Raw genomic sequence first — 23,578 nt, forward strand, 5'->3', positions numbered from 1 at the left:
ACAGTCACTCAATGTTCATGCTGATAAAACTTAATTTACAGAAACAGGGCAGCTTTTGTGTTTTAATGGAAGAGCTGAGTAGTTAGTTGCAAGAGGCTGAAGAACCTGCAAGACCAAAACACTATCTGCCACTCTGCTAAAAAAGTTCTCCAACCTCTAGTATATGAGCATTTTACTAGTTCTGAAAAATATGTTAGCTAAGAAGGGCTGGTCCCTAGCAAATGTGTCAGAACTCACCACGAATGCACATGAACGATAAAGAAATCTGTTTAATTTTGTTTAATTCCATTATTTCCCTGTTTTGTTCAGTTAGGGAACTCTTTTTCACCTAATACCTAACTGACATCCTATCCAGTGGAACACATTTTGGGAAATGCTATTTTATAATATTGTGCTTAAAGACTTAAGTCTTTCGCAGTTCTTATTAATCGAGGAGAAATACATGTGATCAAATGTTGTATTGAGAATAACTTACTTTTAAATATTTCACCAAAGACAGTATGACATATAAATAAGTTATTAGTTTTAATCACTTAGGAGCAGATAAAAAACATTTGAAGTACCTAACCCTGAAGTAGTGATTTTAGCCTTTGAAAAACACTGGTCTGTCCATAATCCAGACGTAGCTACTAAAAACCTTTCAAACATCGGCAGTCTCAATTAGCACTAGTGAGTTTGTTAATCAGCATAAAAGAGAGATAAGTGGTGTTCAAGATATGTGTGTGTATTGGCTAGAATTATTGTACAAGCTCCTCCATGCTTTCATGAAGAATGTTTAAGAATCTCATTAGGCCAGTAGTCTTTGACTATTGGAGTGACATTATTGGCCTGGGGCTAATGCAGTCCTGGGTTCAGTCACTAAATTACCAGAGAATCTGTCGCCTGACTACAACCTGAAGGTTAGCTGAATATTGGCATTTATCATCACATCGACTGAATATTTCTACTCAAAAGGCAGGGAACTAGGACTTCTTTAGGCATCTAAGAATAAGCCATATGACTGCTATATGAATGTGCAGTGCTTGTATGTGTAGCAGAATTCATTATAACACACCAATCAGCAGATAGCCCAAGAAGGAGGAGAGCTGAGGCTAAAATGAACACACATCCTGATGTGCCTGGAATAGACCCAGTTTATGCCTGTTGTCCCACTGTAATTGTTAATAGCGCTCTTTTCACCCTCGAAATGTCTCACTTTTGGTGAAAACTTATGCGGTCATCCTATGTATAGCTATGTATACCCAATAGAGCTACAAAGATCTGGCCTTAAGAACCAAATCATTGTGAATGGCAAAACTGACAACTAGTAGATTGTTACTTATGATCAAAGACCAAGAAATAATAAAATTGGTAGCAAGCTGGGATTGAATGTCAACTCCAGCCTTCTTAAGTGTTTAACTAATTGAGCAAAAGAGCTATTGCTAACTCACTTTTTATTTTAATATCCTTAAGTAGAAAATTAACCTTTGAACAATTTGCCACATCTTAGGGGCATGGTTAAATCATTGCCCTATCCAGTTAACTTTTAAAGAATAATAACATTTCCATGATGTGCCTGAAAACTTGATAGAAACAAACTTCATGAAAATCTGCAGCTGGACATAGCACATATCAGGCTCCCTGGGGCAAAGCTGACCAAAGTATAATGTACAGGTCTCCTCTTCTGCAAAGAGACTGTCAAAACAGATTTTAAGACTTAAGAACACTAGGAAACAAACAACACCCCCAAAACAAAAACAAGATTCCTCACTCAACCTAGACCAACAAAACTGATCTAGGCAGGGAGACCAAATTGCTGGAGCGGTAGCTTCTGGAATTCCATTTTTAGAAGCTACCCCAATGATTATGCTCATGTTTTAAGAACCACTGCCCCATGGAGTCCTAAAGGCTGGAAGATTCCATCAGATACCTTAGGTCTTGGCTAATGGATGTTAGAACACTAATTTTTTTATGGTCTATGCTCACACCCAGAAATGTGCTGATAAAGGTTTATCAAATTACTCTTCAGGGGGAGAAATAAGTTTTTAAACTGATATGAAATCCCATTCAGCATACAATTCATACATAATAATAAAATGCAATACTCTTCCTGTAAATTCCATATAACTCATTGATTCTCACAGAGAGCTTTTGTTGAGTTTTGCTGAGCTCTCATATAACCAACCTATGTAACTATTAACAAATGAGAGTAACTCCAGTATGAATGTTGGTTGATATTTTTCTTTACATTAAGGAGGAAGATGAATGTGAAAAGACACATGCTAGGCCCTCGCTTGTTCATCAATGACATGAGCAACTCCTTCGCTGACATGGATAACAGATTTCAGATACTATTTGAGCTATGCATAATGCAACAGCTACAGGCATGCAACATTTTTAAGTTTAACCATTATTAATATTTTCTTCACTTTCTTAGGTCTGGAATAAACAGCAAAAATCAGTAAGTCATGTCGTAATGTGTAGCATTTGCTGATCTCCCTAGAGCAAATATCCCCACTATGGCCAATTTCAAGCTCTCTGAGCACGGGCCCTGAACGTGGAGTTGGGAATTGATGGCAGCACACCATTATGTAGTATTTCCACCATACAGAACAGGGAAAGGAAACCGGTTTCAGTTTTTCTGACTTAATCGGTAACCACGAAAAAACAGTGAGCTTTCCTAAATTCTTATGAAGGCACAGACCATGGGAGACAATCAACAAATGAGACACAAGACATACACAGTTTCAACATTAAAGACCAACTATGATAGGTTACCAGTGCCTGTTCTTTCTGGATCCTGATAAAAATCACCTCAAAGAGTTTCCAAGTAATTTGTTTCCAGACCCTAATTAAAACTTCCTGACACCAGGGGCACAGCAACTCAACCTAATCTTTTATATACGTTCTTTCCATTTGATGCAAAACTGTTCACCATTGGACTGTATGTGCCCTAATTGAAACTTCTAATGCACCAGCTGTACTTTGGGCTTACTCCTCTGCCTGCTTAAGCACCCCCACCCCACACTTTTTCAAAGTTAGAGAACTGATTCAAGGCTTCCTGAAGCTCTGCTCTAAAGCTATACAGTTCTCAGCAAGATCCATAAATAAAAATCTTTCTGATATCTTCGATGATTCAGGTTCTTTTTGTTGACAGATACAATAGGTATAAATAATCATGGGAACGTAGGTAATAGTAAAATATTTAGGAAGTAATGAATTTTGAGTATTTATTATCTTTAATGCCATGTATTCAGTTGTAAGTTTGTATAACTTAGTTTTTCATTAGTAGCCATGTTTAACAATCGGTTCACAGAATTCCTGAAGATTTAACACTGGGTTCTCCTGTGTGGTGTGAACACGCCCCAGGGCACCAGAGTAGTGTGACCTGTCGCTGCCCCTCTCACTCACTTTCTTCCTCTGGCTTTTTTTGCAAGCCCAAGGCCCTCAGCTTCCAAGAGGGAAATGTGTCCTTAGATGTAACCTTCCTCACAACCTTGCCCCACACACGCTGAAGCACAGGGCAGGAGTGGAGAAGCAAGAGACCCACGTAAGATTTAGAAGTACGAGCAGCATTTCAGGGAGATACGCAGACGAGCAATTGTGCTCTTAAGAGTTGCTCTGGGCCCAGGTTTTGGATCTTGAGTCTCTTTGAACGAGCAAAACCAGGAATTCTGAACTCTCTTCACTCCTGTGCAGATGTCCCTTGGAAGGTTACTGGAACCAACTGTGGCAGCTGCCAATGGCACAAGGGCTGGGGCACCACCTGCTCCTAACTTGGTTGAGCCTGGCTTCTCAGAAGCCACTTCCACCCACCCCACATCCTGCCCTACAATTACAGAGATCTCCATTCCAAACACCCTCCTTGCCTTCCTCTTTCTGCACCAGGGCTTTGCATCAAAATTCCCTATTGTCCCTTTGCAGCCTAATGCCCCTTTTCTAGTTAGAAGTTATTTCAAAGCCAGGCTTTTAAAAAATGGGGGTGACATTGCTTAACAAAATTATATATGTTCCAAATGTACAATTCTATAATACAGCATCTCACTCAAAGTCAAATCTCTGTCACCACGTTTGATCCTCTTTATCCTTTTCTACTTCCCTCCCCTTTGGTAAACACTAAACAGTTGTCTGTGTCTACGAGTTTTTGTCTGTTTTGTTCATTTACTTTCACTTTCTTATCTCACGTGAGTAAAATCATATGGTTTTCAGCTTTTTCTCTTATTTCATTTAGAATGATTATCTCAAGCTCTATCCATATTGTTGCAAATGGCAATATTTCATCTTTTCTTACAGCTGAGTAATATACCTTTGTATATTTGTACCACATTTTCTTCAACCAATCACCTATCAAAGAACACTTCGTTGTTTCCATGTCTTGGCCACTGCGAATAATGTTACAATGCACATTGGGGTGCATGTGTCCTTACAGATAAATGTTTCAAATTTTTTGGGTAGACATCCAGAAGAGGGATTGCTGGGTCATATGGTAATTCTATTTTTAATCTTTTGAGGAGCCTCCATTATTTTCCATAGTGACTACCAATTTATATTCCCATCAGCAGTATATGGGGTTCCTTTTTCCCCACAACCTCTCTAAAACTTATTACTTGTCTTGTTGATAACAGATATTCTTATAGGTGTGAGGAGGTATCTCATTGTGGTTTTGATTTGCATTTACCTAATAGCTAGCAAAGTTGGGCATCTTTTCATATATCTTTTGGCCATTTGTATGTCTTTTTGGGAGAAGTATCTGTTCAGGTCCTCTGCCCATTTTTTAATTGGATTATGAAACCAGACATTCTAATCGACAGATACTAATATTCTTCCAAAGATTTCAGATTGTTTTACATACTACTTCTTGGTGGAAAGTTTATTGAACTAAGACAAACCATTCACATGCAAAAAAGAACACTTGTTTCTGCCTTGCACAAGCATTCAGTTCTTAGATATGTCCCTTCCTGCCACCAAGCACAGCACGATTAATTTGAGTAAGTAAGGAACTGAGGAAAACTGTGAAGTTAGTGAAGTCGACTCTTCTATCACAGCTTAATAATCAAAACATAAACACAGGGGCTGAGGGGGGGAGTATATGGTAAGACATACAAACTTTCTAATGAGGAGAAAAACTACAGCCTAATAATGCTGGGAACACACAGTGGAATTTCACTGAACAGGGTGAACTCTGAGAAAAATTATGAAAATGGGCCAAGTTTTCCTTCAGCATCTTACCATTTCCTCCTTTAGGGCCCTGTCCCCCATTCCTGCTCATCCCACCAGCACTATCTCCCGGCTAGGCACTGTTCCTGTGTCCCATTCCATTTAAAGCCTTTCTCTTAAACTAACAGACCAAACATTTTAAAGACAGATTCAAGTATGCTACTAGGGTACTTGGGTAAAATTCATTTGCATTTTAATGTTGTCTTCTGGAAATGAGTGAGGCCTAAGGGTACAAATCTTTAATGGAAGAGTTTCAGGTGAGACTGAGTTATTTGGGTTGCACAAAACTCAAAATACTCAATAGTCTTCCAAGTAGCTGATTTAAAAGGATTTCTGTTAAGAGGCATTTCCTTAGCTGTGTGATGAATGGTCCCTATTCCTTGCGGCTCCTACAAGGCCCTACTACAAAGCCTCAAATGCCTTGCCTGTCATCAGGGCTCTGATCTATTGGTCTCTTGTTTAATACTTTTACAGTTAGGATCTACTTTTTGTTTAATTTCAACTCATTCTTAACCCTCTGTTCTCTTAACTTCTATCCACAGTCTTTCTGGATTCCTGTCTTCCACTTCACCCACCACAAAGGTTTGCAGTAGAGGCTGGAGATAGCTAGCTGGAATTTAGTGCTAAATTTTCTATTTAGAGTCAAGGTTAGTAGTATGCTCAGTCTAGTGATGCTAAAAGTTAGGTGTAGTTTCACATGCTCTTCTTATTTTGTATACTTATTTGGAGAAGTAAAGATTTCGCTTTAGGCAGACACTATTACTTTAGGGTCACCTGGAAGTAAACTCTCTGGTTTTAATTGTCTGAAAATATCTTACTTTCACTTCCATTCTTGAAAGGTATTCATGCTAAATTCAGAATTTTGGTTTTGCTTTTAGTTTCTTTCAACCCTTTGAAGACATCCCACTATCTTCTGGCTCCAGTTATTTTTGGTGAGAAGTCAGCTATGTGTTGAATTATTGTTACCATTCAAGTTTTGTCTTCTGTATTCAAGATTGTTTCCTTCTTTGTCTTTAATTTCAGCAGTTTCACTATGATATATCTGGATATGTTTCTATTTGTTGTTTGGGATTTACTGATCTACTCGAATCTCTAACTTGATGTCCATCTTGACAAATTGTAAGATTCTCTTTAAATACTGAATCTCCCTTATTCTCTCTCCTTTTTCTAAGACTACAAATAAACAAGTTAAGACTTTCTCACTGAACCTAGTAGGTCTCTGACCCTCTTTATTTATTTATTATTTTTGTCTATTTTCTATGCTTTTCCTTTTCTTGCTTCAGTTCAGATTAATCCTCCTGACCTATACTTCTTGTCTCAAAGTATGTCAAATGTAAAGCTTGCCTCTCAGCTGCTTCTTCCTAAGTGGGAAAACGCTCCCAAGGAAAAGTAGTCCAAATGATGGTCACGTTTCTCTGAACTTTCTTCCAGATTTTGGTCCTCTAAAAACTGATTATACTGACAACATTTTGTTTTTAGTAATATGTTTTCTTCCTTCCTTTTCAGACGTTTTCCTTCAGTAGGAAGGCTAAATTTCCTGATGTGCCATTACCAGCATCAGAGTCTGCACTATGGTTCAAGAGGTTCAATAAGTATGATCTTCTTTTCCCCTAGTACATAAAAGGATTATCCAAATTTGTAACTGGGCGTCAGACATGACACATTTATAGACATTATTCATTTGATCATGTATAACAAGGCCACCAAGGACTGTAGGAACAAAAACTGTACTTCACTTTTGGAAACAAAGATGATAACGTTTTCTCAGGAAATTGGTCTGGCACCTGCCATATGGTTGGCATTTATGTTCAATAAAGAATATATTAGATTCTCAGAATGAAAAGAAAACTTCTCATAAATCTATACAGTGAATAGCATGTCTTTATTCTATTTACAGTACATTTGTTATAAATATAATACATTTTTGAAAAGCTTATTTTTAATTAACTTGAGATTTATATTTTAAACAGATCAACTCAATTGTTAAAGTTACATAATAAAGAATATGATAATTTAAATGACAAAGATCTCATATTGTGAAATAGTGCAGTCTACGCTGAGATGAATGAGGGGGAAAAAAAAAGTCAAACTCCTTTCAAAACTATATTCAAAGCATCAGAAAAATTTTTTTTCTTTTTACAAGTTATGTATAAGCCATAAGAACCACCAGATACTTAAGTATGATGACTCTATAACCAAAGTTCAAATTTGATTTTAGAGAATTGTGAAGCAAGACAGGAAAATCTGTATTTAACACTCTACTGAACTTCACAGTAAAGCTGTAATTTATAGGCTAATGGCTTAAAAGAGTATTGCCAACAAGGCCTTTCCCTCCTCAAAATCATCTAATAGTCATATACCACTGGTAAGTTGTAACAGCAAACTTAGACATTGGTTTTTAAGATGGGGCTTAATAAGGTGCATGGATATGTTGGAATTCTGTATTATGAGCATGTAAATTATTACCAGGTTTAAAGAAATATAAAAAAAGAATATCAGTATTCTTAGTCCAACGTGCTTTGCGTGTCAACAGACTGACAAGTCAAAAGTATTTTGCAGTGATCCAATACCAACGTCCAGAACAAGTTAGGTAATTCAAAAGCTGCTGTAAAACCTATTCTGTAAAATAAAACGGATTCCTGTGGATTTCAGTATAACTTTGCAAGCTGTCACACATTATTGATGATGATCAAGGCAGGCATGGAGTTCTGCTGACTTGTTTCAAATACTGTAACTTGGTCCGATAACTTGGCAAATACCCGAGGCGTTCCAAGGTTATAAACACCCGTATGGACAAAGCATGCTTTCAGCTGCAAAGTGTGAATCTCCTCGCTTTTAAGCTGAAGTTTATATTGTGTTTGTCCAAGCCATGTAAATGATCCATGGATTTCCAACGCTTCTGGACTAAGGAAGGAAGAAAAAGGTAAGTTGGAGGATTTTTTCTTCAAAAATTTTCTCCCAAAGTCCCAATAACGTATCCCTTTCATCTAGCAATCCTAGTTCTACAAATCATTTTATGAAGTTAACTGTTAAAAACAACAATAATGGCAACAGCTGTTACTACTATTGCTGTAATAGCTAACATTTATCAACAGTTACTATGTTCTAAGTATAATGCTAAGAGTAAATTATCTTTAACACTCAAAACAGCATCTAGTAAATGATGGAACGTGATTTAAAACCTGAGCTTTTAACCACCATTTGGTTATTCGTACATAAAAATAAATGTGCATACAAGAATGCTTATATAATATTGAAACTATTTATAGTATCGAAAAATTAAAAAGCAATCCAGTATCTACCAACAAGGCATTAGTTAATTAATTTATGATACACCTAAGCATACAGGAAATGTATTTGGATTTCAGAGAGCTGTCCCAGATCCTATTTAGGGCGTTCACATTACTCTTCTGAAAATCCAAAAATACCTGAATTCCAAAAAGCATCTAAGTCTTGGAGTATCAGAAATTGAGAGTATAAACCTGTATTTTTTTTTAAATTAAGTATTATTTATAATCAAGGGGGGAAAAAACTAAAAATAAAACTTCTATCACAAACTTGCTGGTTTTCAATTTTAGAGTTCTTTATCACTAATAAACTTTCATAAAAATTTTTGTCTCTGGCCAAATTAATTTGCTGCTTTTAGAAATTGCTTTCTATTTTGTCACTACTGTAATATTAAGACAATCCTCTGTAATTCTTCTATAACACTTCTATAACAATAGACAAAAAATCAGGGCATGCCTGAGTGATCTTTCTCTATCCATGTATTTTGCATAACTTCAAAATATTTAATGACTCTCAATCTTAAACTACAAAATAATCTTGCACTAAATAAATCTTTACCTTGTTGTTTTATGCCGAAGATCAACTATTACATCGACATCAGCCTTAGAACAATTGGAAAGTAAAAGGGTGACTGGTACTAAACAAAGGCTATGGAAGAAAATAAACAAAAAAAGATTAGCTGTATATTTTTTAAACCCCCCAAACCCAACTTTTTAAAAACCAACAAGAAAATAACACTTAAGAATACCTAAGAGCATAAGATCTTTAAAAGCAATCATTCAAATTAAAGGAAAAATGAGTTCCAAAATTATTTAAGCCAAATTGTATAAATAAGAAGTAAAATATATTAATACAATGCCTGAATAAATATCAGTATACATTCACAAACCATTTTATTTCAACTTATTATAGTTAGTCTTAAAAAACAGTTAATCGTAAAATATTTCTAGGTGATTATTTCCCAAAATGAAAACCAAAAGTAAATAATCTCAACTGCAAAAGATCAATGGAAAAAAACATAAATCATGAAAATGCCAACAACTAATCCTGTTCTCTTTGTTTCTTGAAAATTAATTTTGAGAACTTGGCTTAGAACAACCAACATTTGCTTCTCTATCAAACATGCATAAAACCATCATGTTTTGGAGAAAATGAAAATCATTTCTATATAAGTTATGAGAATAACTCTTTCAAGCAGATACATCTGTTCAGGCAACCTAGTTTCTGACACCACTTCATAATTAATAAATTATTAACACATAAGAGAAAAGACAGGCAGTAACAGAAAAGAACATATGAAGAGACTGGTGTGGATTTCAAACCAAAGACATAATACAACCGAATACAACCTATGCACAAATGAAATCTGGTTACATACTACCACTTATATTTTACTCTATAAACACAAAGAACAAAGGGATAGTAAAAAAGAAAAAATAGTAACCTTATAAGCTCACACAAAATAACTTTAAAATTCTGCTCAGTCCATATATTCATACTTTCAGAAATTTTACACCCCCTTACTGAAAAATACTTTCTAAACAATATTGCAAATAACAGATTTCCCTCAACAAAAGCTAAGATAAAAACATATCCTTAGGCTGTGCTGGTGCTATGCCCTTACCTCCTCCACAAACTTATACGGAGAGGAGAGCAGCAAGACTACTGAGCAGGTTTCCAGTCTGAAGCACTTCATTAAAAGTTAAATTCCAACTGCATAATTTGTAACCCAAAGAAAACCCAAAGCAACTCTTCCTATTCTGTTCCCATCTGATCCTGAAATGTCAAATTCTCCAGGACTTAACTAAATGCTTCCAGTAAAAAAAGAAATGTGAACATCTGGGTGTTTCCTGGTCCCAAACCAAACTCATTATCTTCATTACACCTCTTCCTCAGTCACTAAATAGTTCCCCCACCCATTCCAGCAAACCTCAGGCATTATGCTAAGTACTTTCAATTGTGAATGGGGCCTACTGCCTCCTTACCTCTTTCCCCTTAGCAATTTTCTATTATTCTTCACAAATTTCTGTCAATCATTTCCCCTACACATCTCTGGAACCTGGTTACTTCAATCCAACTTCATTTTCCTTAAAACTTCAAGTCACAAGAGGTTTCCTGCAACAGCCTCTAAATTAATGCCATGATGCAATCCATTGTTTATGCTGGGTATTTCTCATGTTTGATCTGTGTTTCTCATGCTTAAGTGTGCACCAGAATCACCTGGAGAACTTGTTAAGAAACACTGCTGGGCCCCACTCCCAGAGCTTCTGATTCAGTAGTTCTGGATCTGGCCTGAGGTATACATTTTTAACAAGTTCCCAGAAGATGCTGCTGCTTGCTGATCTAGGACATTTTGAAAACCACTGCTTTATGTAATAGTTTTCCTAAAATGCTAATCTGATGAGCCACAAAGAGTGCCTAGAACTCAAACTGCTGACACTTATTCCCCTACCACTAAAATTTGTCATTATTAAAGATCTAGATACTAGAGTCAGACTGCTATAGTTCAAATATCAGCTCAACAGCTCTGTACCTCAGTTTTCTCAACTGTAAATTGGGATTAACAATTGTACCCATCTCTTGGGTTGTTGTGGTGATTGGATAAGATCAAATATATTAAGTGCTGAGAATAATGTTCAAAAGCTCCATAAACATTATCTAAATGGCTTTTTATTTTGAAAATCTATGGCTGCTAAGCCCAGTATGATTCATATTTCTGTTACCTCTGGTCACCTCTTCTTTCTCATATTCTCATGCTCTACTGCTGAGTTCCACTGCCATGACCAAACATACTAATGTCCCATTCCTGCACACATTTCTACATTACATTAAGAACACTCCTCTAGATCCCTAAACTCTTCTCTTCACGTTTATACATCTTATTTTATCTGAAATTTGGCTTAGTACACAGCTTCCTCTATAGCCCTCAGTAACAGAGGCTGTTTTTCTTCTAACATCTTCCACATCTTGGGTCTGAAACTATCACAAATGTAGTTCTTATTGCCACTTCTTGATTTTTTCCTCCTATCCATCTCATAAAAATGCCTCCACTTTGTCAAGAAGTACTCCAAGGTTTTTGCTCTGTTTTCCTGAACCCATACTGACAAACTAGAACCAGTGACAGTAACTCGGCACAACAGAGATACTTTTGGGGGGATGGAAAGGGATGAGTACTTTGAAATATCTGAGGTAAAGATGAGGGAAAATGCTTCACCTCCTACTCCCATTCATCTAATACATCATCTGTCAAGTAAAGGCATACCACCTAGAGGAGAAACACCCTTCTAGGCTTCTCATCCATATTACCACATATTGGCTTCACTTATTAAAAGCTTCAGCATGAGTTTGCATTTTTTTCTTTCAATCCCAAATCTTGTCATCCTTTTAGACAACTTCATTGTCTTGGTAGATAGCTCAATAACCTCCTTCTCAAATCCTTGACTTGTCACTTCATAACCATGAGTATTATTAAAAATTTAGCCATCTGACTTCCATGACTATATCATATTTTTTTCCAATCACCTAAAATAGCTTCTACTGAAATAACAGTCACTCACTCTCTGACCACCATCTCCCTTCCATCTCTTCAGCTCTCTCGCTCAATTACGCTTCCGCTCTTTAGTTTCAAAAGGATGCCCAATTACACTCCCCTCTATTTCAATAATTCTCAACCTTGGTTACTGTGGTAATTGTAATTATTGTTTAGCAGTTACTCTGATCACTTTTCCATTGTCTGACTGTGGATCATCCTTGTTGGTTGTGAATGTGAGGCTATTTGGCCCATAAAGTATTAATAACTTTGATGCAAACAGAAGCCTTAAATATGCTACACATCATGGCTCACTTTTTGTGTGCCAGAGATATGACATGAGAAGAACATATTCCAGGTACGTAGCTGCTGTCCATTTGGACTGAGCCCAAAATATGTGTGGTGCAGACAATGACCCAGCCCACTCACAGCCTGAAGAAGAGCTTCAGCCAAATTGCAGCTTACCTGTAGAACCCAAGAATGTAGAAATAAATGCTTGGTAAGCTACTGAATTCTGGATTGGTTTGTTATGAAGCATTTTCGTGGCAACAATGACTGATACAGATGCATTCTGGTATCATCTGAGGACATCTGAAAAAACAGATGCCTGGGTCCTATTCCCAGAGACTCTGTATTGGCCTGAGCATCAGGATTTTAAAAAATTCCTCAGGTAATCCTACTGTGCAGGCAAGGTGTAAAAAACTGCCACTTTATCCTTATCGAACCTGCTTTATTTTTACATACTCCATGCACAGTGTTGATTCTCTGATGCTTTATTTTAACCCACTGCTCTACTTTAATTTGATTAAACCTGCCCTACTTCACATATTTCCCTACTGCCCAGATTCTATGATGCTTTAAACCTCAAGAGAATCATGCAGAGAACTCCAATAACCTAGCCTCTGAAGTACAGCCAATGATTTAACCACTAAAGTTAAAAAAAAAAAAAAAAGCACCATGGAATCTAAAATATTCAGAAAATACATGAAGTAGGATGGGTTGGATAAACAGAAACAAAATAGAACAGTGGGTTAAAATCAAACATCATGGAATCAAAATTATCCATCAAAGTATGTGAAGTCAAGTATGTTTGACAGAGATAAAGCATTTCCTTTTTTCCCCCTCAACTTGGGCTGCACATTAGAATCACTTATATAACTTAAGGAAATCTCGATATCCAGACCCCACAACACTGGTCCAATCGAATTGCAACCTATGGTAATAGGATTAAAGCGCCGTATTTCTTACATTTCCCCAGGTGATCACAAGTACATCTGTCAGTCAAAGGCATACAGAATGAGTACCAAGCAAATTTAGACCTACACAAAATTTTAAGACCATAAAGTTATTTAAAAAATAACTTAAATAGCTAAAATTTTTAAAAATTCAGCAGTAATGAGTGAAGATATAGAGCAGAAGGAATTCTCATGCACAACTAGCGGATATACAAATTGGTACAACTACTTGAAAAACTCCTAGATAAATATACCAAAAAAAGGCAAGCATACATGTACCAGGAGAGCTATATCCAAGAACATTCATAGCAGAGTTCAAAATAGTTCAAATAAAATAATAAAAGTCCATCCATAGTAAATAAACTAATTCTGATATGTTAAACATATTCATATAACAATAAAAATTCTACAGTTTCATGAAATGGTTGATAATTACTAACATATTAAATAAAAGCTGAACATAAAAAATATACTCTATAATTCCACTTACATAATAAAGTTCAAAAACCCACAAAAATAAAAATATAGAGATGTATACTTAGTTGAAAAAATATAAAGGAAAGCAAAGACGTAGTCGCTAATATTGGAGGTGGACTGGGAGGGAGTAAACTGAGGGATCCTGAGATGCTAGCAATATTCTATTTCTCAAATAGAGGTGATTAAATGGCCGTCAGCTTTTTGGGAAAAAAAAATCACTGCATCCATATATTTTTATTTTTGAGCACTTTTCTGTGTTACGTTTCGCAATGAAAGGGCATAAAAATGGTTAGCATATTTAAGTTACTTTTTCAATATATTTTGATGTTATGTCTCTGTCAAGGTCTTAATTTGCCTAGCACTCTTTCTGCATGACCTTAGCCAGCTTCTTCTCTTAATTCTCAGTAGTCTCCTCAAACTTCACTTTTAAAACATTCTCTACCCTTTATTCTCTTATTTCCTAATTTCTTTGATTAGTTAGTTAATCTTGCTCCTATAAACACTCTCTAAAATGAAGGCACTCTATAATGTGTAAACGTATTAAAAATTTCTCCCTACTTTCTTCTCTCCCTATTTCAATAGTAGTCTGGACATTTCTTCAGTCCAAAGCTAATCTTGTCATTCTTCGGTGTGTATATCTTTCCATCTACTAAGGATTCTGTTGCACTCCCTGTAGGCCATCACTTCTTTCAAGACCATATAAACATCCATATCTTAGCTAGTAAGAAAACAAGAGTATTGAATGGCTATTCCCAAAAGCCTAGTTTCTTGAAAGGGTGATCTACGCCAGCATCTTTACCTACTTACCTCCCATTCTCTCCTCAACCTACTATGTCACACTTCCACCCCTACTATAGAGTAACATTCTTCTCAAAAATCATCTCTTTATTGTTAGAACCAATGAACAACTTTTTGGTCCACTTATTATCTGACTTTTCTGCAAGGTTGTAAACTATTAACAACTTCTTTCTCCTTGAACTGTTCTCACTCAACCTCTGAGACACCAATTTCTCCTCATTGGTCTTTTCTTCCTAATTATTTGAGTGCTACTCCTCAACCGGTCCTCTTCATGGACTCCTTTTTCCTTAGCTCCTCTCTCAGTTGTCATTGTTCTGCAAGTCCCCATTCTCCAGTCTATCCCACTCCAGCCCCACCCCTATTCAGGGTGATGTTTCCAAAATTCATACCTTCAGTTATCACTTGCAGACTGGTTCTAACAGACTTCTTTCCATCTTTTCTTATTCTGTAAACCAGCAACTTTTTGAAGTGTCATATGATTTAGGACTTTTTATTTTGACAATCTTAAGTTTATATAATCAAGTTATTTACCAAAATTACAACTATACCAGTCCTCAGGAAGGTTACCGTTTAATAAATCTTAACTAAATAACGCTGTCTAAATTTGAACTTTGATGTGTCTATATTTTAGTCATGACTTAGGGTTAATTTCTGAGTCTGAAACAAACACAAAATAATAAAATATTTTTCACATTTTTGACTTAATGATAAACCTGCTTATCAAAAAAAAAACTTTTGGCAATTGAGGTGGCTGAGGCAATATCCATCTTTAACTACAAGAGCAACATTTAGTAATCACAGTAAAGAGTAAATTACTTAAGAACAATTCTATAGACTAAATAGTATTCTAAATTTCTTCAATATTTGTGTTAATGCAATTGTTTAAATAAATAAATGTGTGTACTGTATAATAATTTTAACACATACACACACACACACACACACAAACCAAACCTTTTTTGATGAAATGGATGATTAAATGATTCTGGATAGTGAAGACTTGTTTTAATGAGATTAGAATACTGCTCTACTGATGGTCTTGACGAAACTGTAGTGTTCTCTGGCCTGAAAAATTTTAATAGTTCCATTTCTGGTGGTTCCTGAGAAAAAAATGACGATAAAAACATTGCCTTGTTAAGGTACAGTGTATATAAACAAAATAAATTAAAACCAATAAAGCATGAACAATATTATTTCTGCTGTTATTCAAACAGTTTAAATCATTTTTATAATCTAGGATTAATAAAACCTAGCATCTGGAATCATTTATTCATTCCCTATTTATTATGTACTAGAGTTAGAACTGAATTCCAGCAACTGTACATATCAGCTCTGTGATCCTGATTAAGTTATTTAGTACGTTAAGACTTATATCTCATATGTAAAAATAGGTTCATAATAATAACAATTTCAGAAGTTGTTGTGGTTCTTACCTGGTAAAATGCTTAGTACTGAGGCTATCAACATTCAATTGTGTAACATCTGTTTTAATAGGTGAAGAACTAAAATTGCCTTAAATTCTCATTTTGAAAATAGATTGCTGCATTTTATAGATTATTGTGCTTCGACTATGAAACTAAAGGTCAACATGCATGTTATGTTTTAATATAGCTAGTGTCAAGTATACTGTAAACATTTCAATAAATATCATTATCATCTAAATAAAACAGAAAATAATGTCTCATTTCTTTTTTTTCTTGGTTATTTTTCCTACATTTTCCTTCACCATCCAGAAAAATTCTGATTCTTTTATTTCCTGCTAATCAAATTAGATTCTGATCGACAAAGGACTAACAAACTATATAGCCAATGAACCAAATTCAACTTGCTTCCTGTTTTTGTAAGAATGTCTTGTTGAAACACAGCCACAGCCTATCTATCTGTGTTTGCTTTTCTTGCTTTTGGATTCTAACAACAGATGAGTAATTATATAAAGACCTTCAGACCAGCAAAGCCTAAAATATTTACTATCTGGCTTTTTTGCTGATCCATGAATCTATGTAGCTACAAAATCAAGAGATAAATTTGTTTTCAACACATAAATTAGAGAAAAATGACTAGAGGTTTACTCTAAAAGGGGAAAATTTCTAATTGGAAGAGAACAGGAGCAGAACTTCTGGGGTCCTGGTTATATTTTCTTTCTTGAGCTGCATCCTAGATAAAGTGTTCTTCAATTTGTGAAATTCATTGAACTATTCACTTCTATATTTGTCACACTTTAATAAAAAGTTGAAAATGTGTGTTATTGTTTAATATATTCTACTCATCAAAGAAAACAAGCTGTTGTTTGAGACTTCTAAATTATACTGAATAAATTTCTATATACCACCTATCAGGAGGAAAATACATGAATAATGGTCAAAAAAGGATACTAAAAACCTGAAACTAATTTACTGAGAGAATATTTAGAAGAGCTTCCCTCTCTCCCAGCTTAAGAGTAGCAACATTCAGTGCTAAAGAATTCACAATAGTTTCACAATAAGCATTTGATTCTGATGACAGCTCTACCACAAGAGAGGAAGGTGTAAAGTATTATTATCTTTGATTTATAAGTGAGTAGTAAGCTAAAGTTCATCAAGTTATGCAAGTAATTCGCAATAGGTCATCAATCTGAGAGTCTTTAGGCTTCAAATCTATTATTCACAATATGATGAAACTGTCACATCTCCCAAGCTCAGTTAATTATAAAGAGAATATAAAATATGTCAAAGGTGAAATATAAAGAAATAAAAAGGATATGCCATACATAGTATATAAAGTGAGAATATAACAAGATTAAATTTTATACAAAGTAATTGTTTCATTTTCTAAGTGCTAATTGTTTGCCATTGTTTGAGATGTTCCAACTTATCAAAAATTAATGACATTTACAACTAAAATTCAGGATTTTTGTATTATTCAAAGGGAAAAAATGATTTTCTTACTATAAGAAATAGAGTTAGGGTTAAATTTGGTATCTTCATTATTCCTAATAGAAAATTACCACTAGGAACCATCAAAATAAAAACTTCATTCAAATTATAGAATCACCAATGGAAGCTAAAACTAGTAGACCTAAGTTTTTTGAGAAATCAAATATTTACATAGTCTAGAATTATTTTCCCACAAATTACTTACTATAAAAGGAAAAACAATCACTTTACTATGGAGAAACATGGCAGATACTACCTTAATCAAGTGATCCATCACTGATAATGGGACAAACTAATATGTAATGACAAGACATAACATCACTTATTTAGTATTTCTGCCAGAAATGCATAACCTTAATATAATCATGAGAAAACAAGAAAAATCCAAAGAGGTATTATTATACATTAAAATAGCTGGCCCATGCTCTTCAAAAACGTCAATGCCATAACTGAAAAAGGCACAGAAACTTTCCAGATTAAAGGAGACTAAAGAGACATGACAAGGAAATATGATGTATGATCCTGGACTGGAGCCTGGATAGGAAAAAACAGTTATCGGGATATAATTGAGAACTCTGATGACATTTAAATATGGACTGTATACTGCATCAATGTTAAACTTCCTGAATTTAATCATGGTTATTATGAATATGGAAGATTATCTTTGTTCTTAGGTATACTTTGTGATGTATTTAAGGATTGAGGGGCAGGATGTCTACATTTTACTTGGGACTAATTACTTGAGAATGATCAAGGTCAAAAATCAGTATGTACATAACTAGGAAAAATGATAAAGCAAATAAGGTAAAACGCTAACCACTGGTAACCTGAGTGAAAGGTATAAGAGAGTCCTCTCTATTATTCTTGCAGCTTTTCTGTAAGTTTGAAAATTATTTCAAAATAAAAGTGTCAAAAATAATGGGGAGAAAAGCTTGAAAATTAAGATTCATTATTTATAAATACAAGACAAAGTAACTATTAAAATGACTAGACTAAATGTTAAATGCTTAAACTTTGTTCACATGCAGTATGAGAACTTTTTGGTAAGATTAAATACTATTTTAGGGAAAATAAGAAAGCATACTTAACACTATTAGCAGCTGCTGCACAATTCCAGGGGCCATCCTTTACATTTTATGCTATGCCCCCTGGATTTCTGCAATGATGCGGGCATGTTACAAGTAAGAAATATAGGGAATACAGTTCCCTCCCTTTCAAACAAATCAATTCTTTTTATAACTATAAATTCTAGAGACAATGTAGAATATATTTTAGGAAACCTCAAGATCACAAATGCATCTTAATACTCTTTTAAGGTGCTAAAGAATTTTAAAAGCAATTTGTGTTCATTTGTAATTTTAATCTGTCTTTTGCCACCAACCCCCAACTCAAATTCCAATATAAAATCCTGCACAAAACAAACCCCTTAAAAACACAAAAACCAAACAAAAAAAAATCCCACAAGTTTACAGAAAGTCCCTAACCAAATTTTGTTATTACCTGTTTCTGAGGATATGAAAAGGCTTCTTTTCCTATAGTGCGAAGAATAACATGATGTTGACCTTCCAAAATAAGCTGCTTACTGTCTTCTACTACGTAAGCCTAAGGTATACAGCACAAAAATGTTACCCTACTTGGCAGTAACCTTAAAAGTAATCAACACAGTTAATCAATGTCACCATAAAAAAAAAAGTAACCAATATTTGATAGAAGATAGAAATATGATGGCTAATATCTATCAATTATCAACACTCTAGCTTGTCAGCATTTCTACATTTATTCATTCAATATATAAAGTATCTGTTGAAATCTATTTTTGCCTCAATAACACAGTTGGCTTGGATATCTAAGAGATATATCTTGAAATCTTTTCTAATTTTCTCTAAACTCTTAAGAAACTTGTTGAAAAGAACAGTACTATTAACACAAACTTTTTTCTTTACTGGAATGCTAATGTAAAGGCAAAAGAATTATTCTTACATGCTTGCTTCTGAAATACTCCTATATTTATCATATAGTAAGAGCTAAATCAGTGAGGACAATGCTAAGTGGTATACGTTGACACATTATGCCCCTGGATATCTTAAATATAAGTACATAAGCTTAAGAAAAAACGCTTTTCTTTCCTATATAGTGAACTGATTTCATCTATTATCAAAAAATTTGTTCCAGCATATAACTCTTCTTCCTCTTGAACTGCTTCTGTCCAAGAGAACATATAATCTCTAAATGGCTCTGACATACTGTTATTATAGTACGCAAATACAAATGCTTAACTTTTTTTGACAAGCCCAATTTTTTTACTATTTGATCCAACAGACAAAATTACTCAGCCAAAATGCTTTAAAAGTTTCTAAATGTTTCTTTCCAATTTCTGTAACTTATTCTTACTAGTGACAGTTTGCCATCCACAGATCACACTTGAAGTAGTGCTGCAACTAAGGCCTAGGATAGCCCAGGACCTGCTCAGTATCTATCCATGCACGATCCAGAAATCCAAGAGTTAAACACCTGATGGTGTGACATTTAATCAAGAGAGGTTGATAGCTGACAGATAAGGTCCTGAGATATGTCATGTCTTTTCTAGTAGTCTTATGGGATCATGTAAATGTCACCCATAGCCATGCATAATTCGGTAATGTTTTCTCCTACCAGCACAAAGGTTTAAGTTTTTAAAACAAACCTTTATATTTGGTTAAGAATGGTTGAGTTTCCCTATGCTCTCTTTTCAACTTTTTTTTTTTTTCAAAAAAATGTTGTCTGAGCTCTTAGTTTTCTACTGAATTACATTTATTCAAGAGTCCTATGCTTCTGTGCATCCCACTCCACAACTTAAATGACTTTCCAAGTTTTTTTTTCCCCATTCAATGGGTCATTTTTGTATTATCTAGAGCCCTCACTAAAGAAAACATACCACTTTCTCAAATGAGAAAATGATAAACTTATCATAGATACTAGCCACTACCAAACTTAATATCCCATTTGTTAATCTGTTCAAATGTCTATGTTTTAGCCAAGGAGCACCACAATCTTGGTTTTCTTCTTCATATGATTATCAATACTAGTAGTGGGTTTTTATTCAGGGACATTTTTAAGAAAGATAACACTTCCCCCTCTCAAATCAAGGTTACTGTGGACTTAACAATGAGTAGAGTACAGAGGATACATTACACAAAATGCTGTCTCAGAGACATTACATACTGTTTACATGGCAGGAATCTGTAGGGGTGACAGCCGCAAATGCCATGTGTCTATTTTACATTTATATAATGGTGGTTGGTTAACATTAAGGGCAAAGCTGCTGAGTCTGAAAATAGAATCCTCTTGATTCTTAGCTTCAAGAACATTTTGTTTCAGTTAATAATATGTAACTTATATTTTTAATATTAAGTACATCTTCCATAATCAATGAAAGTATCAATTTACTTAAAAGCGGTTTTATTGAAACATGCAAAAAAAATTCCACAAAACTCGTATCAGCATAGTTTCAAAAAAGTTTACTAAAAATGTGTGATTGAGTAAAAAGAACACTCTAGAAAACCTGAATCAATTACAAGTACATGAATTGATCATTTACTAAGCAAGCCCTGGTATCAGACAACACAAAATCAAATGCTTTCACATAGTTCAGGTGGATATTCTTGGGCAAAATCATTAATCTCACAGAATTATTTTAAAAAATAATAACATATGCATTAGATACAAAAGAGTACACTGTGAAAAACAAGCCTCTTCTGTATTATAGTTCAGGCAACTTCAAGGAAGACTAATGTCTAAACAATCTCATTCTGATCTGCCATGTGTGGATCTTGGATCTGATTTTCTGGAAAAACAATTTTTTTAATGATATTTTAACTAATCTGGAAAAAATGAACACAGCGACAATGAGATATTAAGAATTATTGTTAATTTGGTTAAGATAATGATACTATGGGGTTATATTAAACGAGAAAGTCTTCATCTGCTACAACTACATACAGAAACGTTTACAGAGAAAATGTCATAAAAAATATACTATGGCAAAATATAAAGGTAAAAGTAAAACAAAGGAGATAAGCAAATGGAATAGATAAAAGGTAACTAGCAACAAATTGGTGGCTGTTGGAGCCTAAGTAATGGGTACCGAGAGATTTCTGGTACTCTTTTTCCTTTTTAAGTGTTTGAAAATGCCCATAATAAAGATTTAATAACAATTCCTGCTTTCATTGAGCTTATCAAGTCTATAATATTCTCATTACCACTTAAAAGTAACAATAACACTGAATAAAGTCATCTAATTTGAATGAATTTTTTCCTTAGGCAGAAAAGGTCACTATGGAACTGTTTAAAAAGTTATAAAACGACTTTAATATTGAAACGGAAATTTAAGCAGAAAAAATATAAATAGCACCTTACATTTGTTCTTCAGCTTCGGAATCAAGTATCTATAAGCGAGGCTTGGTGAAATAATTTAATAACACATACCTTCCATAATACAACAATATTCAAATCCACCTCACTACACTTCTGAATTAACTTGACAGCGTCCTCCATTGACTGCTTTTCTGTATGCACTGATGACTGGGCTTGTGGTTTCTTTAATTCGGAGGATAAACTTCGATAAAAGAAGTCTGCACATGGGCTTGCTGAACTTATTATCTGTTAAAAGAAATCACTTGTCTACATAATTGTTTTCCATTACATATACTCTGCCAAATTTATATTTCTATAATTTATATATACTCCAAAGGCTTACTCAATAATTTCTTGTCAATTTGATTGAATACAGGGAGGCCACACAAAGATGTGGACACCTAAAATACTGGTACAAATTACCCTGAATCTTAAACCTGTTACCTCAAAATAATCTGCACTGTTGTAATATTAGGTTTGACACTCCAAGTATCCAGAGAGGATGAATGGGTAGCTCTAAGAAAATAATAATAAATCGCTGAAAATTTTGTACTACTAAAATAACGAGTATTTCTCTTTCAAATACTTAGAACACTAGTCCAATAAAACAAATGCAAATAGTGTTACTGATATTAATTTGTACTTATACTTAGAACATGAGAAAAGAATTTTAAGTGGATTCAGAAGTATAGGATTTCTCTTAATGGAATATTGTTTCATAGTAAAATCTCTATACTTATGATGCCCTGCATTATAGGCTGTATTATAAAGATGCTAAGCTTCAAGTTAATAACTAAATATTAATAAACATATACATTTTCCCCATGTGAAGGAATGAGCTTTTTCTGGTAAACAATTGTCCCCAAGTTTTTCTCACTGATCTGTAGCACTTGGTTAAGTTCTACTAACTCTACCATTGAGATTCATCAAAAGGAAAATGTTTTTGTTTCTGCCTTCTTCAGTGCTCCCACACAAAATTATTTAGCAACAAATACAATAAAAATTACAACCTGAATCTAATTAAAGGGTTTTGATGATGTTTCCAGGGCTTTAAAATTTACAAACAAAATAAACAACTTAAGTCCTGAAAGCTAAATTCAAAGATTGAGGAAATAAAGTATCTCCAAAAGTCATACTTGTTTTGGAATTACTAGGCTTTTGTGTTCTGAGCTACTTCTAAATAGCTGATTCCTCAAATAGTCGAAAAATAGCCACAAAGATAAGTTAAAAGTAAATGATAAGAGAAATACAAAAGTATAAGGAAGTTGAGAATTATCAAGAAGAGCACAAGGAAGAAATAATACCATGACAGCACACGACTACATGGAATTTTACACCCTTGGTCCAGTATTTTTCAAAGTAGATCCCAGACTGCCTTTTCAGATTATCTAAAGGGCTAGTTAAAAATGCATATTCCCAAACCCCACTCAAGAGGTAATGAACCAGAGCTTTAGATATAGAGAGGCAAAGCTCTTATTTATACGAAATTCTCTAGGTCAAAATTAGAGTCTGCAAATTGATAACCTTAATTATCACCAAGCAGCTTACTGTAATATTAGAGGTCTCATCCCACTTCTACTGAATCAGAATTTACATTTTAACAAGATCCCCAGGTGACTCATAAGCACGTTTTTTGAAAGTTTGAAAACCAATACCCTATCAGTGGTCCCCAACCTGTTTGGCATCAGGGACTGGTACTCCTATGAGAATCTAATAACTGACGATCTGAGGTGGAGCTGAGGTGGTGATGC

At 34.5% G+C, this 23,578-nt stretch overlaps 1 protein-coding gene across 3 annotated transcripts in view; it reads right to left on the reverse strand.

The window, feature by feature from the left end:
- Nucleotides 1-7,059: 7,059 nt before the first annotated feature.
- Nucleotides 7,060-23,578, reverse strand: part of TRAPPC8 (trafficking protein particle complex 8) — a 77,201-nt gene continuing 60,682 nt past the window's right edge. For all 3 annotated transcript variants that reach the window (XM_016166740.2, XM_016166739.2, XM_016166738.2), the window contains exons 25-29: nt 21,900-22,073; nt 18,936-19,037; nt 15,478-15,623; nt 9,043-9,132; nt 7,060-8,100 (exon numbers count right to left, since the gene is read on the reverse strand). In XM_016166740.2, the coding sequence (XP_016022226.2) occupies nt 7,866-8,100; nt 9,043-9,132; nt 15,478-15,623; nt 18,936-19,037; nt 21,900-22,073 (747 nt within the window). In that variant the 3' untranslated portion in view covers nt 7,060-7,865. The remainder of the gene's footprint in view (nt 8,101-9,042; nt 9,133-15,477; nt 15,624-18,935; nt 19,038-21,899; nt 22,074-23,578) is intronic.

This window comes from Rousettus aegyptiacus, unplaced genomic scaffold (assembly GCF_014176215.1).
Source record: "Rousettus aegyptiacus isolate mRouAeg1 unplaced genomic scaffold, mRouAeg1.p scaffold_m13_p_12, whole genome shotgun sequence".
NCBI classification, from domain to species: domain Eukaryota; kingdom Metazoa; phylum Chordata; class Mammalia; order Chiroptera; family Pteropodidae; genus Rousettus; species Rousettus aegyptiacus.